Consider the following 17436-nt stretch of genomic DNA (forward strand, 5'->3'; position numbering starts at 1 on the left):
AGATAATTAGGGAACCTAAAAAATAAAACTTACCGAAGTCACTGTCAGACGAGTCGGGTCCCTCTCCTCTGGCTCTGCAGGCCTGCGGCCCGGCGTCCAGCTGACAGGCCTTTGCTATGGATGTCACCAGATACTCGTCCTCAGTGTTCCTCCAGCCCCACCAGCTGATCTCTGGCTGACTGCAGCGGGCGATGACCACCCCGTTACGCTGGTGCCTGATGGGACACACCGCAGAGATCATCAGTCACTGACAGGAGTGCAGGAGGCCAGGACACAGACCAGCTGCTTCTCTCACCTGTAAACTACCACAGGAATCCTCTTCCAGGACCTGAAGGAGGCCACGCTCTCCAGCTCCTTATCTGTGATCCAGACGGGCACCAGCAGTTTTTGTGGGTAACTCGAACACAGCCTACAACGACAAGAGTCAGACCTGAAACTCACAGATATATGCACAATCAGCACTGAATTAATTAATTTACTAATATTACTTAACACCAAATCAGCAGCAAAGGCTTTTTTTCATGGCAAAACATACTAGGAATATACAATAACATGTTGTAAAACCAATAAACCTTACATATATCAAAATACCAATAAACCCCAATAATTGAATTATAATGTAGCAAATTAACAATATTCTTACAACAAATATATTATGAAATACAGCAATTACGTAAACTGTTTGAGATTGAAATGATTAAAAATGAAAAATGCCTTTATACTCAAATAAATAGTTATATGATAGTGATATCAATATTTTATTATTTATTGAAGACTATATTAGAAGCCTCTTTTCATGACAAACGGAATAGCAAAATCAATTACAAGAAAGCATCTGAACATCCAAAAGAACAAAAAGAGTGGTGTTCTCACTCTAGTGTTCAGATCAATCACATCTCTGTTTCACGCCGCTGCGTCCGTCTCACCCTCAAATGACAAACTCAGTAAAATTATATGCTGACGTCCTCCGTGAGCCTCGATGACCGACCCGAGACACACACACTCGAGTTTGTCTGATGTGACTCATGTGGCGCAGCAGGTTCAGGCTCGCTTTAATTATCCGTCTCTACAGCATCTCTCACGACACACAACACTGCTGCATTAGTGTTACAAACTCAACGCTCTGATCATATTTAATGGACTTTTGCAATACCATGACCTACACCTACAGCAATGTTAAGTCAAATTTATTTATTTAGCACTCAAAGCAGCTTCACAGCAATAAACAAGAAAATAAATTGCAAAATGAAACCATTATTCAGCCGGAAAGGAGCTCTGCGTAAGCGCGAGTAATTGAATTTCGGTTTTGATTTGAATTTCAGCTTTCAACGATTATGAAAACATGATAATAAACCGATTATTGTGCATTGTGTATTAGATTGACTTGCATGAAAAACAAAGTGATGTGACGTCACGTGTTAATGCATTATTTAATTTCTGTCCTTGTGTTTTATTTGTCCTCGTTTGTAATTTTGTTCTTTAATTTTATTGTATTACTGTTTATAATAAAAAAAAAAGTATATTAAAAAAGTTCTAATGGTGGTAATTAAACAATTAAACCTACATTCAAATCTGTCATATAAATTGGTCTCTAGAAAGTAGTCTACTGATTGCCACCATTTATAGACAAAAAATTTAATAATATTAAAAAATATCTGTACCAAATATCTATACTTTAAGGAATCATATCGAAGTTAGAAATTCAAGTATTGTGACAAAATAAATTTTGTAGGGTGCCACAAATCTGTAAAAATTTTCCAAAGAGTGCCGCGACTAAAAAAAGGTTGGAAAACACTGCCCTAGACAACAGTGCCATTATTCAGCTCAATTTAGTTAATTACTAAACTTAATTGACCTAAACTACAGAATCAATGTTGCAAAGTTCACCAAAATAATGTAGCAAAATAAATAATGAGTTCAGGTTTCAGTAAATTAATGAAATCAATTCAAGACCGTTTCCATCCATCTATCATCACTGTTTTCTTACTTGTAGTTGTTGTTGATATCAGACACTCTCCAGGCGTTCTGCATGTCGAATCCCATCCGCTTCACCTCCACCTCCATCCTGTGCCGCACGTGTTCACCTGAGACACACAAACACATATCTGATAAGCTCCAGATTCTAAATTCCCAGTATAATAAATAATATGTTGCTGTTAAACCAGTTGCACACAATCTACTCCATGCCTTCTGTTGTCTGATTGATATCAGTATCCAGCAGGGCTCTGAACCGGTTCAAGGAACGAAAACGAAAACAGAACAGGAAACAGAAACAAAATCTAATTTTATAGTTTCCGAACAGAATCGAAAATTTGAAATGGCCATTAACCGGTTAATAATGTTATTTTATCGTTCCATTTAATATTTTAAATTTGACCACCGCCTCACTGAGCTGATATTGCCGAAGTGAAGGATGATGTTTTACGTCGATGAAAGGAAAAGCCAATAAATATTTTAGTGTACGTTGAGAATATGGAAACATTTGGATTGAGGTAGGCATCAGTTTCACCTTTAATTTGTTTTTGGAATGACGTTTTTATAGCCTATATCCTTAAGTTTAGAGGATTTGTTGTGGAGAGAAACTAATAAGGGTGTTTATAAACAACATTTTTGATTTACCGGCATTTTAGCCTGCATCATTTCTGAATAATAGCCTAATAAAATGTGACGTGGCTTGGCTTTTTTTTTTTTCTCTCTCTCTCTCAAAACGCAGTTTTATACAAGTAGCATTTTTTTTTAAACAATTTGCAGCAAAAAAAATTAAATATCTTAAAAAAAAATACTTTAATGTCTTTAAAGCATTAATAGATTTTTTTTATTTTTAGTAGCCTATATTTAGAAATGTAAAAATCTAGAAAAGATGATGCTGTATTGGCTGTGACTAAGTGCAGCGGGTTAAGATCTCTCTTAACATCTCTTTCTGTATTTTTTTCTTTCTTTTTCTTTGTGTAAAGAAAACACTGTACTTTATTATTATTATTATTATTATTATAAGCAAAGACCATTTAAAAAATAACGGTATTAACCGTTATTTTTTCTACTCGAACCGGTTTCGGAACGGTAATAATACAGAGGAACTCAGGAACGGAAACGTTAAAATATCGATTCTGCTCGGAGTGAACCAACTGACTTTTTGTTTTGTTTTCAAGCCCTGGTATCCAGTAAAAGCTCTTTTAGAGTAATTGTAGAAACGTCCAGCTTCAGTGTCTTTCTGCTGTCAAATCTTGACTGATTTTGATCAAGTAAACATCAGAATAACTGCAGTCATATTTCCAGATGAACACTTACTGGACTGAAGCAGCTCAGCTTTATTTGATTCTCCAACAATCATTTTTTTAGAAAAATCAGTGCGTCTCAAATCTGATCATCAGGATCTTTAGAGAAACGTTTGTTTCCAGAAGCTTTACTCTCACTGTTCCTCAGTGAGCCTCCAAAACATCTCACATCTTCTGAGGAGCGTTTATTTCTTCATCTCTCAATCAGCATTGCATTATATGTTTGGATCATTTCAGTCTCATCTTACTAAGACCTATTACTGGAGATAACTGATATTTAGATCATTTTATGTCAGTATCTGCTGTACTGTTATAAAGATCTCATGCATTTACTTTACAAGCATCAGAATTTCATCCCTTGTCGTCCATATAAACATCAGCATCTGCACACAATTTGCATATTTTTGGTCAGTTTGAGTCTCTGAATAAAAATGATCTGTTTTTCCCTCCATATTCTCACTCTAATCAGACATGGCTCATCATGAGCCATAAAAGCCCTCTTGCTCATGCGTGTGTGTACCTGGTCTGCACAGGTGCAGGTGCTGGTCTTCATCGTCCGTGTTTCCTCCTAAACACCAGGCGTGATACGCCAGCGCGAACAGCTCCTCCAGACGGGCCGGACGCGCTATGGCTCTGTTCAAGCGCTTCAGCCACTCCTCACACTGCTTGAATGTCGAGAAATGACACCTGATGCAGAAAACATTCGCATTCATGCATTTAGCAGATGTCACAAGACAACACGGATTGCGGCAGATTCAGAAAAAGCCACAAACACGTGAAGCACAACGAAAACTGAGAAAGACAATTATACTTTACAACAAGCTCTCATAGGTCATGCATTAACTAATGTTACCTATCCACAAGTTACAAGTAACAGCAAGAAGTAGTATCTTTGGTAATGTTAATAAAGACAGTTTTTCATTGTTCATGTTGCTCACAGTGCAATAACTAATGTTACAGATGCAGAATATGGGAACTTTAGCCAACAACAACAACTCATTTCTGATAACGAGACGATATGATAAGATGTTATTTCCATAATAACAACAACAACAAGACATCAGGCAACAAAACAATGTACAGTAGAAAATATACAGTACTTCTGAAACCTGGTAAGGAATTTTTAGTGTTAGCATTTAATTAAATAATTCTATTATGATCTGTGTACAATATCAGCTTAATCGGATCGATACTGATCATTTAAGTCATAATATTGGCCAATACCAAAACTGTTACCAATGCATTTTGAATCTTGAAGTAAAAATAATAATAATAACAACAACAACAACAAACGTAATTAAAATTGACCAGGTGTATGTGTGTGTGTGTGTGTGTATAATAGAGTATGTCTTACGTGTGTCTGACATTAAGAATCTGATTTAACAGAAAACCTTCAGCTAAACGGCCCAAAGGTGATGATGTGATAAAACAAGAGATGGCCAACAATAGTCAGATTTAAAAAAAAAATTAAAAATTATTTCAGGAGGAAGTCAAGAACTGTCTGTGTGTGTGTGTGTGTGTGTTTTACCTCACTACTTTGGAATCTTTGCAGATGATGTGCAGCTGAAACATATCTCTGCTCTCAACGCCCTCAATCAACCTCAGAGGAACCTACACACACACAATCAGCCAATCAGAGAGCAGAAGACCTCATCACATGACTGCATCAACCAATCATGAGCATCTGACTGAAAAACATGCATCAATGTAACAGTTTTAAACTGCAGGATAAAGCAAGATATTAATGCTTTTAATATACTGACATCAGTTCTCAATAGTTAACGTTATTTTAACATGGTCTGCCCTGTTGATTATATAATATATATCAATATAATATACATAATATATCATATTTTTTAAACACCAACATAAAAGGCATTAATAGGCTCAATAGTTCAAGTCTTAGGTGATTTTACCATTGTCTGTCCTGTTAATTATTTAATATACACACACACACACACACACACACATATATATATAAACAACTATATACTGATATAAAAGGCATTAATATGCTTAGTAGTTATTTTTATACTGTCTGCATTATTACGTAATATATCAATATGTTCTACATAATATAAGTGTAATTTAATAATATAACTTCTCATTTACTGATACTAAAGGCATTAATATGCTCAATAGTTAGTCTTAAGCTTTTTTTAAACCATTGTCTGTCCTGTTATTTATATAAATCAATATATGCTATATAATAATATAAAATATAATTTAGTATAATATAATATATATCTTGAATATTAATGTAACCAGACTACATCAATGTGAGAAACCGAGAGAAACATCAAAACAAACAGTAATGGGGGAAATTACAGACATGAAAAGGAGGGATGAAGAGGTCAGGGGTCAAAGGTCAGAGGTGAGGGTGCAGATTACTCACAGAAATCTCACTGTCCACACCAGGATACATCTACAACACCGACACAGGGATGAGGAAGAGGAAGAGAGGGTGGAAAAAAAAGAGGGAGATGAAAACGTGACTCAGCGAAACGAGCAAACAGAGGAGGATATAAATGGAAGGGTATGAAAAATGCACAAAGATAGAGCGAGAGAGAGAGCGAGAGCGAGAGGGAGAGAGAGAGAGAGAGCGAGAGAGAGAGAGAGCGCGAGAGAGAGAGAGAGCGCGAGAGAGAGAGCGAGAGAGAGAGAGCGAGAGAGAGAGCGAGAGAGAGAGAACGCGAGAGAGAGCGAGAGAGAGAGAACGCGAGAGAGAGAGAGAGAGAGAGAGAGAGAGAGAGAGAGAGAGAGAGAGAGAGAGAGAGAGAGAGAGAGAGAGAGAGAGAGAGAGAGAGAGCTTTGCTGAAGCTAAGAAAAAAGATCCAGGATCGTTAAAAAAAGAGCCTTAAATCTCAGGGTCACATGATGTTGTAATGCAGTTGGGTTAACCGGGTGCCGAGTGCAAAGGATTCTGGGTAACGTCATTAAGATTCCAGTCTCATGGCTGAAGGAACATTTGGTTAGCATAATGCAGATTTATAGCCGAAAATTATTTCATCTCACCCCTCAGTTTGTAAAAACAAGAAAAAAAAAAGGAAAACAGATGTGTGTGTGATCAGAATAAAGCTCATGTTAAAATAACAAATACTGTCAAAGTGACATGCATTGCAAACTACTTTATTTTAGTATAATTTATACACTATTATAGTATTTATGAAGATTTAAATTAGCTTTTCAAATTTGCTGTTTTAATTTTATATAAGTGACATGCATTGAACAACAGTGTTATTTTGTAATTAACTATTATTGTATTTATGAATATTTAAAATTAGCTTTTATTTTTACATTTTCAGTTTTATTTTATTTTGTCAAAGAGACAAACATTGAACATTAGTGTCCTTTTGTTATTATTTATAAATCAATTTTTATTTTGTAAAAGCGACAGGCGTTGAAGTGTTATTTATTCATTATTTATAAACTGTTATAGTATTTATAAATATTTGTATTAGCTTTTATTTTTATAATTTCAGTTTATTTTATTTTTAGTAATTTTGTAATGTTTGTCATTTTTTAAAATATATTTCCGTTAGCTTTGTTTTCAGTTTTAATACAACTTTAACCCATTTCAGTTCACGTTTAGTTTTCATTATTTTTTAAGCTTAAGTCATCTAATGTTTATATTTATTTAGTTACAATATTAGAATTAGAACTTTAGATTAGAACTAGATTATAATTTGTATCATTGTTGTTTATTAAATGTTCATTTTTGGTTTCATTTCAGCTTTATTTCAATTAATGAATATATATATATAGGTTTTACAATGACAACACTGTTAAACACGCAACATCCCTTTAAACATGTCACATTGTTGAGATGTCAGAGTGACATGGCGATTATCAGGAAGTTTGTGTTTCCTCTGCTGAAGGTGAACCACAGGAGAAACGGTTCATTATCAGCGCAATCAGTGACGTCAAGACTGCCTCCATCAGCCGACGATTTAACAAAGAAACATTGAAAATAAACAGGTCAAAGTTCCCCCTTAAGAACTCTAATAAAGCCACTCCTTTAAGATCAGCACTCCAGACATGAAGAGAGGTGACGCAGAAATAGTAGAGAGAGCAGACGGGGTCACGCCGGGGTTTAAACACACGTATGAGATAAGAGGCTTTTCTCTGCACACTGAAGGAGTGTGACGCTGACGGACATCAACAGTGCTGGGCTAATGGATTACAAGTAACGCCAGTTACATAATCAGATTACTTTAAGTAACTAGTAAAGTAGCACATTACTTTTAAATTACTTTTCAAAACAGTAAAACAAGTAACTTTGTTTTCCCGGTTATTCACCGACACCTCTCTCATCCCCGTGTTGAGAGAAATCGGGAGGAAGTGCAGAGAATTCCTTCAGCCTGAGGCTTATTCATTTCCCTTTTGGTGTGAAAGGGCCCTTATAGGTGGCAAAAATATAACTTTTTTAAAGTGAAACATTCATATATATTTTAGATTCATTACATGTAAAGTAAGACATTTCAAAAGTTTTTTTGTTTTAATTTTGATGATTAGAGCTGACAGCTAATGAATCCAGTATCTCAAAATATTAGAATATTTCCTAAGATCGATCAAAAAAAGGATTTGCCAAGCAGAAAGTTCAAGTTCTTTAAAGTATGTTCATTGATGCACTCGATACTTGGTCGGGGCTCCTTTAGCACAAACTCCAGCATCAGTGAGGAATGGCATGGAAGCGATCAGCCTGTGAGCCTATTGAGTCTTCAGCTCATCTGTATTGTTGAATCGACTGTTTCTCATCTTTCTCTTGAAAATATCCCATAGATTCCATATGGGGGTCAGGTCAGGCATTTTGGCTGGCCATTCAAGCACAGTAATATCATGGTCAACAAACCACTTGGAAGTGTTTTTGGCACTGTGGGCAGGTGCTAAAATCCTGCTGGAAAAGCAAATCAGCATCTCCATAAAGCTTGTCAGCAGATGGAAGCATAAAGTGCTCCAAAATCTCCTGGTAGACGGCTGCATTGACTCTGGACTTGATAAAACACAATGGACCAACACCAGCAGATGACATGGCAGCCCAAATCATCACTGACTTCAGAAACTTCACACTGGACTTCAAGCCACATGGATTCTGTGCCTCTCCAGTCTTCCTCCAGACATTGATTTCCAAACGAAATGCAAAATTTAAATTTATCTGAAAAGAGGACTTTGGAGCACTGAGCAACAGTCCAGTTCTTTTTCTCCACAGCCCAGGTAAGATGCTTCTGATGTTGTCTCTGGTTCAGAAGTGGCTTGGTAGCCCTTTTCCTGAAGACGTCTGAGCGTGGAGACTCTTGATGCACTGACTCCAGCTTCAGTCCACTCCTTGTGAAGCTCTCACAAGTGTTTGAATCAGCTTTGCTTGACAGTATTCTCAAGCTTGCGGTCATCCCTGTTGTGCACCTTTTCCTAACCAATTTCTTCCTTCCAGTCAACTTTGCATTTAATATGCTTTGATACAGCACTCTGTAAACAGCCACAGCTTTCAGTAATGACCCTCTGCGACTTACCCTCTTTGTGGAGGCCGTCAATGTTCGTCTTCTGGATCATTGCCATTATTGTGGTTTCAAAGAACAAGAGATACCCAGAATTTATACTGTAGGGATGGTCATTAATGAAACTCAAATGTAAATATTCTAATATATTGAGATACTTGATTTTGACTTTCATGAGCTGTAAGCTCTAATCATCAAAATTAAAACAAAAAAAACTTTTGAAATGTTACAAACGTAAAATATATACGAAAGTATCACTTTTTTAAATAAGTTACAAAAACAAGTTTATCACCATATTCTAATTTTATATATGTGTGTGTGTGCAGGAGAAAGTATTTTATATTTAAATTACACAAACCACATTTAAAAATAATATAAACATCAACTTCCCTAAAGACCCAACTGGGACACCAGCAGCAGTTTGTGTGCTTGATGTGAGGGAGGCTGTGGGTGGAAAGAAAGAAAAAGAGGCCTGTGTGCCAACATGAGCTCACTCTGTGTTCAGACCTCCCAGAACCGTGAGGTCAAGGGCTGCTGAGATCAGAGAAATCAAACTGTGCCCAGAGATCAGCTCTTTCACTGGGATGAGAGGAGACGAGCCCCTCGGCGGGAAACACAAAGACTACAACATGTGGACCACTATCAGAGGAGGTACAGCAGAGTCTGAACTTTAATTCAGGGAGTTGAACTCTCTCGCTCTCTCTTTCTTGTGCTGTTGGTGCTCTTACATTGATGATGGAGTCTTTGAATTTGATGTGAAGCCTGTAGTTGGAGATGGCGATGATGGCATCGTCCGCACGGCCCAGGAACTCCACCCACTCACCCTGCAGGACAGGGAACGGGACCTGGACAGACCAAAATACAAAAACATGCCAATGAACTGTGTGTGAACATTTATAGGACTGAAAGTAGGGCCCGCGATAAAATGATAGAGTCGTGACAAAATTTATGTCGATAATGATCATAAGGTCTGGACATTTTTAACTGATACGGATTAATCTCAGTCTAAGTCTAAGTCTGTTTCGGTGTCAATGAATGCTGCGGTTTCGTCTGATGCACAAACTCAGACACATGAGACACTTGCATTGTTTTTAGCGTCTGCATCTCAGTATATAAGGACATGAACTTAATTTCCAGAGCTGCTCTGAGACTCACTTCAGCGGCTTTACACAGTTTCATCTGAGAAAAACTACTGTCAAATGCACACTGAAACTGAAATGGAAAGACCTTCACAACAACCCATCAAAATAAAAGTCTGGTTTGACTTGAAAAAATTATGACAGTAATATTACTATACTTTTATTCCAATAAACATACCACTGCATACTGCAATTACTGCTGGCTCTATGATGAATTGCTTATTAACATCTATTGTAAGTTGCTTTGGACAAAAGTGTCTGCTAAATATAAATTTCTCTTTGCAATGTACTTTAAAATGCAAACGTTTTCATTCTCAAGTTTCTCAGTAAGGTTGTTTTTTTAGTCAATATAACTGCATCCCTTTTAGCCTGTAGTGGTTTGAATGTGGTTTCTCAGCTTTTTTTAGTCTGAACTGAGAGAAACTGTTTCTTCTGTAGCTCTGCATCACCCATAATGCCATCAATGCCAGTGATTTGTGCGGTTGTCCTGACTCACTGGCTCCCTGTAAACAGACCAGAAAACCAGGCGGAGCGAGAGAACGAATGCTCTTCAAACTCCAAACACTGGAGCAGTTCAGGCCATTCTTGAAGACCTTCTTACTACAGAGTAAACAAGGCAGCGTTTGCCTTCCCAGCTTTTTCTGAAGCTGCATTCAGGTTTGCCATGTGTTGCATGAGTGTGAATGGAATTGAAATGTGTTTTAGCAGCCTGGCACAACTATTTTTTTTTTAACAGAATTATTACAGTGTACTAAAACCATAAAACAATTTTGTTATCTTAAACACACTTTAATAGAAATAAAATAAATAAATAAATAAAAATAATAATAAAAAAAAATTATTTTATTTCAGCTGGTTGTCAAGGCAACATTTATTTTTCATTTAGTTTATCTTGATGTACTAAAACAAACTAAAAACTGAATGACAACTATATAGAAATAAAAAAACAAATACTAAAACTGGAACTGATTTAAAATTAAAACAGAAAATGTAAAAATAAATATAATAGAAGCTCAAAAACTAATAGTATCTCAATGATGCTAAAATAAGTTTTCTATATACATTTCATATTAATTCTATAATGAATTAATTAGTTAACATTAAGTATTATTAAATATTTAAAAAAAACAATAATTTTTTTATAAATAAATGAATTAAAAATCAATATATAAATACATACAATATTTGTTTTACATAAAACATAAAAACAACATAAAATCTAAATTGATTATTTACTTTAACATGTTTCTGATCTTGTAAATAATTCTTCGTAGCACATTATTCCAAAAAAAAAAAAGGTTTTCAATTTTTCATCAAAATGTAGTAACTTGTTCCTCTGAAACTTTTCGGCTGACATCACAAATCTCTTCTATTTTTCAGCCCCTCTTTATCTCCTGCTCAATATTCTCCCCCCAAAATGTATAGTACATTACAGAAGCAAAATGGTTTGTGACCAGCATTTCATGTCACGGAATGCAGTTTTAAGGATTTTTTAGGCAAGAATGTGCTTGCTTGGACTTAAAGGATGCGGTTTGTTAATAAAGATAAGGTCTATTTGAAAATTTGCTTCAACGTTTTTGGAGACAGGATCTCCAGTGGTTCAGCGGCAGTTCAGAGCTCATTACACCTGCAGAGAGCGCCTCACCGCGGCCAGATCTTCTGGAATTTACCGCTGGCTCTAATGTCTCTATACTGGTTAAACACGAGATATAATTTGTCTTGGGCAAATCTAACGGAGCAAATAGTTTTGGCAAAAGTTTATCATGTTTATGTAAGTTCAATGCTGTATATCGCGGTGCCTTTGCTTACGGTTGACTGAATTGCCTTGCCGGCTGTTGTTGTTGTTTATCAAATATGATTATTCAATTATTCGTATTTTATTTAAATAATAATAGTATTCAATAATGTTTAGTACTGAGACATGATGTGGGTGATGCATGTTATATTGAGTAAGAGTCAATGTCAAGTTCTGGCGCTCTTGTTCCCATGTCTGGGCTCTGGTGTCACTGCTTTGTCCTTTTGATGAATCTTTTCACTCTTTTCACCTCCTCAGACCTCGCATTTGATTTTCTTCTCACCGCGGTACAGCACACACATTTAACCGCAGAGGACAGACGTGTGTATGTGTGTGTGTTAACCTACTTTCTTCACAGAAAGACATGGACATTAGGAATGAAACTGACCTGCAGAGCATCGTCTTCTTTGAGCAGCTCTTTCTGGGGGAACAGGTCCCGGGCCTGAATGTACTCCAGGCTGGGCGGCCCCTCCTCACCCTGAAAACAGACACACAAAACACACACGCTATAACATATCAACCTCAGAAAACAAACTGTTCCAATTCACAAGCCGTATTCGGATTTAACCTTTGACCGCATGTCAGCGGAATTCTAAAGTTGCTGTCATTGGAATGTTCTGTTGCTTGGCAACCGTCAACACATTTGCTGTGACCACATTCTAAAGCATGTTTAGACAAAAAACACAAATATTACCATTACAGCTTTTCTTATTTTCATTATCACAATCATTAGTTATTAGTGATGTATAATGAAGTCGCTTATTTAAGAATTGTTGGAGTAAATATGCCTTTATACACTGACATTCAGAAACTGCTATTAAATTTCTAATATTTTGGGAGGTTATAAATCATTTACACTACTATTTGTAATAAGTCACTGATTCAACAACCTCTATAGAGCAAGATTAATAAAATCCCCCCAAAATTTGAAATATTGTTAATTTTGTATGTAATAAAATGTAATAATTAAACTTAAATAAAACAAAAAAGCTAAATCAAACATTAAAATAAAATAAATGTATAATTTAAAAAAAAAATGTATTTATTGTGTTTGTTTTAATTTTATCATCGTCTTACATGAAAAGTCACGTCTTATATTGAAGAAGTCACAAAGCTAAAATCCTAAATGAAAATGATGCACTGCAACAAGCTCCAATAATATCCACAATGGCAGACAAGGTGAGATGAATGCATCTACAATTCAGTCAATGCTGAAAAGCATTAACTCTAGCCAAAAGCGGTTATCTGACCCAATATTTCTGCATTGTTATGTATCATGTTATTCATTTATATGTCATTTAAACACGCCTCATGCACACGGATGAACGATGGAAACGCGTCTCCCATCTGCTGTCATTTCCAGCAGTGATGTAACGGTTCTGCTCCAGTCACAAACTACAATCAGTCGGAGGCTCGTGACTGACAAACAAACGAACAATTAGCAAGAGACGACAGACAACTACAACAGCTGTCATCAGAGAACACATCATCAACAAGTGTCTGCTGTGAGTTAGGAGCAGAGTGACTGTTCATGACATACACGACTAGAACTCAATGATTAAGGAGGAAGAAAAAAACTAAATCGAATTGGAATTTCTCAGATAGAAAGGTAGGACAGAGTTTCCTATGCGGCAGAAACGTCTGATCTCAGGGCTGTGTTCACAGGCATCATGTAGTGGATTAAACATTGATCTGAAGGGACCTTGAGCTGCCGTTCACATCACAGGACGAGGTGAAAGACCTTCGCCTGGCATCAGACGCGAGTGAAGAAATCAACCACACCAATGGACGAGAACGCAAGAGCCAGTCCCACACAGAGAAAGCTCTCGAATGCAAACTCTACAGCATGCTACAAGAGTTTTACGCTTTCAGAAGAAACTTGGGAGAGGTTCAGACGTCACATTCCAGAGTGAAGAACATCTGAAGACCTCAGTCTGAACTCGGCACAGTTTAATGATCGAGAAAAGCTGAAGGTCAAACATTACGATAAAACCCTGGACATCAGTCAAAAACTCTCTCTCTCACGCACACACACACACAGGCCACAGCTGAACACACAGCTTTCGTCATCTCTTTCCATTTCTACATGGAGCGGTTGGGGCAGAAATTGCCACACAGGGCCTGTTAAAGTCTGCAGCAAATCAAAGGAGTTTGACATCAGCAGCCGCGCAGTGGAGTGAATACGAGCAGCGTTAGGTGTTGTGAAGGAAAAAGTCATGGCATTCATACAAGGATATGAAAAACTTCAGAATAACATGCGCAAAGACCAAGAACATTTAAGATATTAGGCAAAAGTGACCATGAGCAGCATCATGAGACAGGTGTGGTATATAAATACTAAAATAAAATGTACTATTTTATTTAAATAGTATAGTAATATACTAAAATATATTATTTTAGTATTTATATACTAAAAACATTTATATATTATAGTTTATTAATATTTTTAATTTTTTGTCATTTTTATTAGTTAATTAATAAAATAAAAATAAATCTTATTTTAAATGAAAAACATTTTTATATATCATATTACATGTCTCATATGCATTAAACATTTTACTATATTTTATAACAGTTTTACTAAATCTTAACATTTCACTCAATTAGCACTTATATACTATACATTTATATACTATTATAGTTTTTTTTAAATATTTTAAATACAATTTTATTTTTAGATCTCTATGTTTTAGGAATTTTGTTGTCTGTTTTTCTCATTTTTATGTTAAAATAACAAAAAATGCAATAAAATACAAATGTGTTTTAAAATGTCTATATTGTTTAATGAATTAGCTTATTTGTTTTAATTGATTTAGTTTTCAAGTTAAACTAAAAGAAGAGAAATTGGGTTAAATTAAATTAATGTTTTTCACATTCTATTTCAAATATCTTTTTTTTATGGTTTTAGTTTTAGCGCGTCCACTTCTCCAGCACGTCTCGTATGTCGCTGGCACAGACAGAGACTCAGAAAACAGACACGACATGTCAATCACAAATCATGTCCAAACCCACAGCGACCCTCGAGGTCGACTCAAAAGGTCAAAGGACAGAGCGCACAACAACAGGTGGTTCTGTGGAAACAGCAGCGGAAATACCAGGTTAGTAATGGATATGTACAGTGGCCTCCAAAAGTACTGGAACAGTGAAGACAAAACTGCTCTGTTGGCTGTGGAGTCAAGACATTTACAAATATGATTAAAAGATGAATATGAGACAAAACTACAGAATGTCACATTTTATTATTGGGTGATTCAACACAGAGATGTTTTACCAGCTAAGAGGTTCAGCACTTTTAGAGTTTCATCCCTCTATCTGATGTGAGCAGAAGTATTGGAGCAGTTGCCTCACAGCTCTTTCTAAGTGATCAGCTGTGTCCTGCTGCATTAATTCTTCAGATATTAAAAGCAGGGAATGTGTCGTATCGGTTATATCCATTACTTCTGCATTCTGAATCTTGCATTCGATGATGACACACAAACCAGGATGAAGATGAGGGAGCTGACTTTGAGAGAAAAGCAAGTGATTTGGATGCTAAAAGAAAAGAGGAAGTCAGTTAGATCTCTAGCAAAAACAAAGGGCATGGAGAAATCAAGAGTTTGGAAACCACCAGCGACGGAAAGCAAATAACGCGTTCTAATAAAATAACACAAGCCACTAAAGCAGGGGTGTCCAAACTACGGCCATCTGCAGCGGCCCGCGAGGGATTTTTAAAAAAATTATAAGAATCTGCAGAGGTGGGCAAACTACGGGCATTTTCATGCAGCCCGTGAGGCAGTTGTTCCAATATGCAATATCAGTAAAATCCAATATATGGCGCTGTAGGCTGTAGTGCAATATATAACCCCTGATTTACACCGTCCCGCCGCTCCGACACGGCCACCGGAGCTGATCGCGCCCGCTCCACGTTTCAGAAGCGGCTCTCCGTGCGGCTTCGCCAAAGATAGGTGCCTAGTCTATTTTTGACGGACGCCGCGTTCAAGCCACACAGCAAATACAAAATAAAAAGTCAAAATAGCTATACACACTACAAAACTAGCACAATTGTAAATAAGCTACATGTTTTAAAACTTGTTTTGAAAAAAGCCTTGTATTGTAACGGTTTTAAAAATGCTAAAAAAGACTTTCCAGTATCAAAACAAATGTTATCCTCCTGCTCACGGATGCTGTCATTTTGTGGGGAAAACATGGAAATAATTTGTCGTTTTATCTTGCATAGATATGATTTCTTCTTCTGTTTTCCACACACATTTTTATGAAAATGGATATAGTACTGTTTTTCTGGATTGTAAATCGCGTTTTTTCATCTGAAACGTGCTGCGATTTCCAAGGCGACTTATATAAAGCAATCAAGGTCAAGCGCAAAGCACGCACATTAGGATTGGCGATGAATGAGAAACGGCAAGTGAGTTTGTATTGTGCATTTTCCAGCAACCACGCCGCTCGTTTCAGTTTCGCTTTAAATATTTAGGCTGGGCGTTTATATGTCTATGGTGAATGCCACTATAATTTGTTTGGTTTTTACTTATATTTTCGTTCTTTTTGTGTGTAGGGAATATAAATACATGTTTCTAATGTTTGTAAACGTTTCGCTTATTTTACATTATTTCTGAATGAAATGATAAAATGTGTCATACATCAATCGACTTGTACACCAATGCAACTTATCTGTGTGACAAAGTGCTCATAAAAGTAGAGATGGTACAAAAATAGAACTGTCATGTATGTACAAGTATACATAGTACAGTAGTAAGTGAGTGTCAATTTAGAATAAAGAAAAATTATAATAAAATCATCATTTGTCATAAACATTATGCGGCCCCTCACTTAATGTGGAAAACTTGATGTGGCCCTCGAGTCAAAAAGTTTGCTCACCCCTGCACTAAAGGGACATGGTTAGCTCCTTGCAAGCGGTAGCCTGCTGCATTGCAGTACATAAGATTTCACTTTCCACATAAACAGAGTAAAGAGAGATGAGGATGATGGCGAATGATTTACAGATCCTGAGCACCACTGACAAGCATCTGATAAAATGTGTGGTCTGAAATGAGCCACACTGAAACAGCCAATCAGAGCAGAGCTCAACATTATTATTCATGTCCTTCCAAATAAGCCAATAACAGACCATTTCATTCTAGGGAGAAATCCTAGGGTTGTAAATGATTTTTTGCCCGTACCTAAGCCACATACCTTCTATGTAGATAACAGAGAACAATTTAAAATATTGTATCAATGCATTCTATGGCATCTTTAACACAACTTCAACTACAGCTTCAGAATGCTACAAAATAACAAACAATCTATAAATATATAAAATGCATCATGGTTTTACATCATCTTTGCCAGGTAAAAAAAACCCAGCAGTCAGCCTCTTTTTTCATTTTCCTGAAGTGATACTTTGCTAATAATTACTAGTTAATGCTCATATTCATGTTCCATATTGCTTGTAAACTTTTTGAAAATCTCATGTCGTTGTGATTCTATGGTGACATTTATCATTTAATACAAAAAAGTGTAGAGTATTTAAAAGTGTACTATTATTTAAAGGCAAGCTTTGAACAAAGCTTTGCATGTTTTATTAAAATGTTTAAAAAAAATTAAAACATAAAATGATAATATATACAAGAAATAAACAATTAAATAATAATAACCACAAATAACATTAAATAAAACAGTGCAATTTTGTATAGTAAAAAACTTCTTAGAAAGCAGTCTGTCTTCCTAACAATGATCAA

General features: G+C 36.1%; 1 protein-coding gene across 3 annotated transcripts in view; it reads right to left on the bottom strand.

Annotated features, from left to right (window-relative positions):
* LOC306870376 (phosphatidylinositol-3,5-bisphosphate 3-phosphatase MTMR4-like) overlaps positions 1 to 17436 on the bottom strand; it is a 72061-nt gene that overhangs the window by 23666 nt on the left and 30959 nt on the right. For 2 of the 3 annotated variants that reach the window (XM_079417607.1, XM_079417608.1), the window contains exons 3-9: positions 12093 to 12182; positions 9499 to 9615; positions 4804 to 4886; positions 3796 to 3962; positions 1988 to 2084; positions 296 to 409; positions 34 to 215 (exon numbers count right to left, since the gene is read on the bottom strand). In XM_079417607.1, the coding sequence (XP_079273733.1) occupies positions 34 to 215; positions 296 to 409; positions 1988 to 2084; positions 3796 to 3962; positions 4804 to 4886; positions 9499 to 9615; positions 12093 to 12182 (850 nt within the window). Of the gene's footprint in view, positions 1 to 33; positions 216 to 295; positions 410 to 1987; positions 2085 to 3795; positions 3963 to 4803; positions 4887 to 5670; positions 5701 to 9498; positions 9616 to 12092; positions 12183 to 17436 lie in introns of all 3 variants that reach the window. The other variant, XM_079417606.1, reaches the window with a different exon arrangement.

This window comes from Barbus barbus (genome assembly GCF_936440315.1).
Source record: "Barbus barbus genome assembly, chromosome: 5".
Taxonomy (NCBI): Eukaryota; Metazoa; Chordata; class Actinopteri; order Cypriniformes; family Cyprinidae; genus Barbus; species Barbus barbus.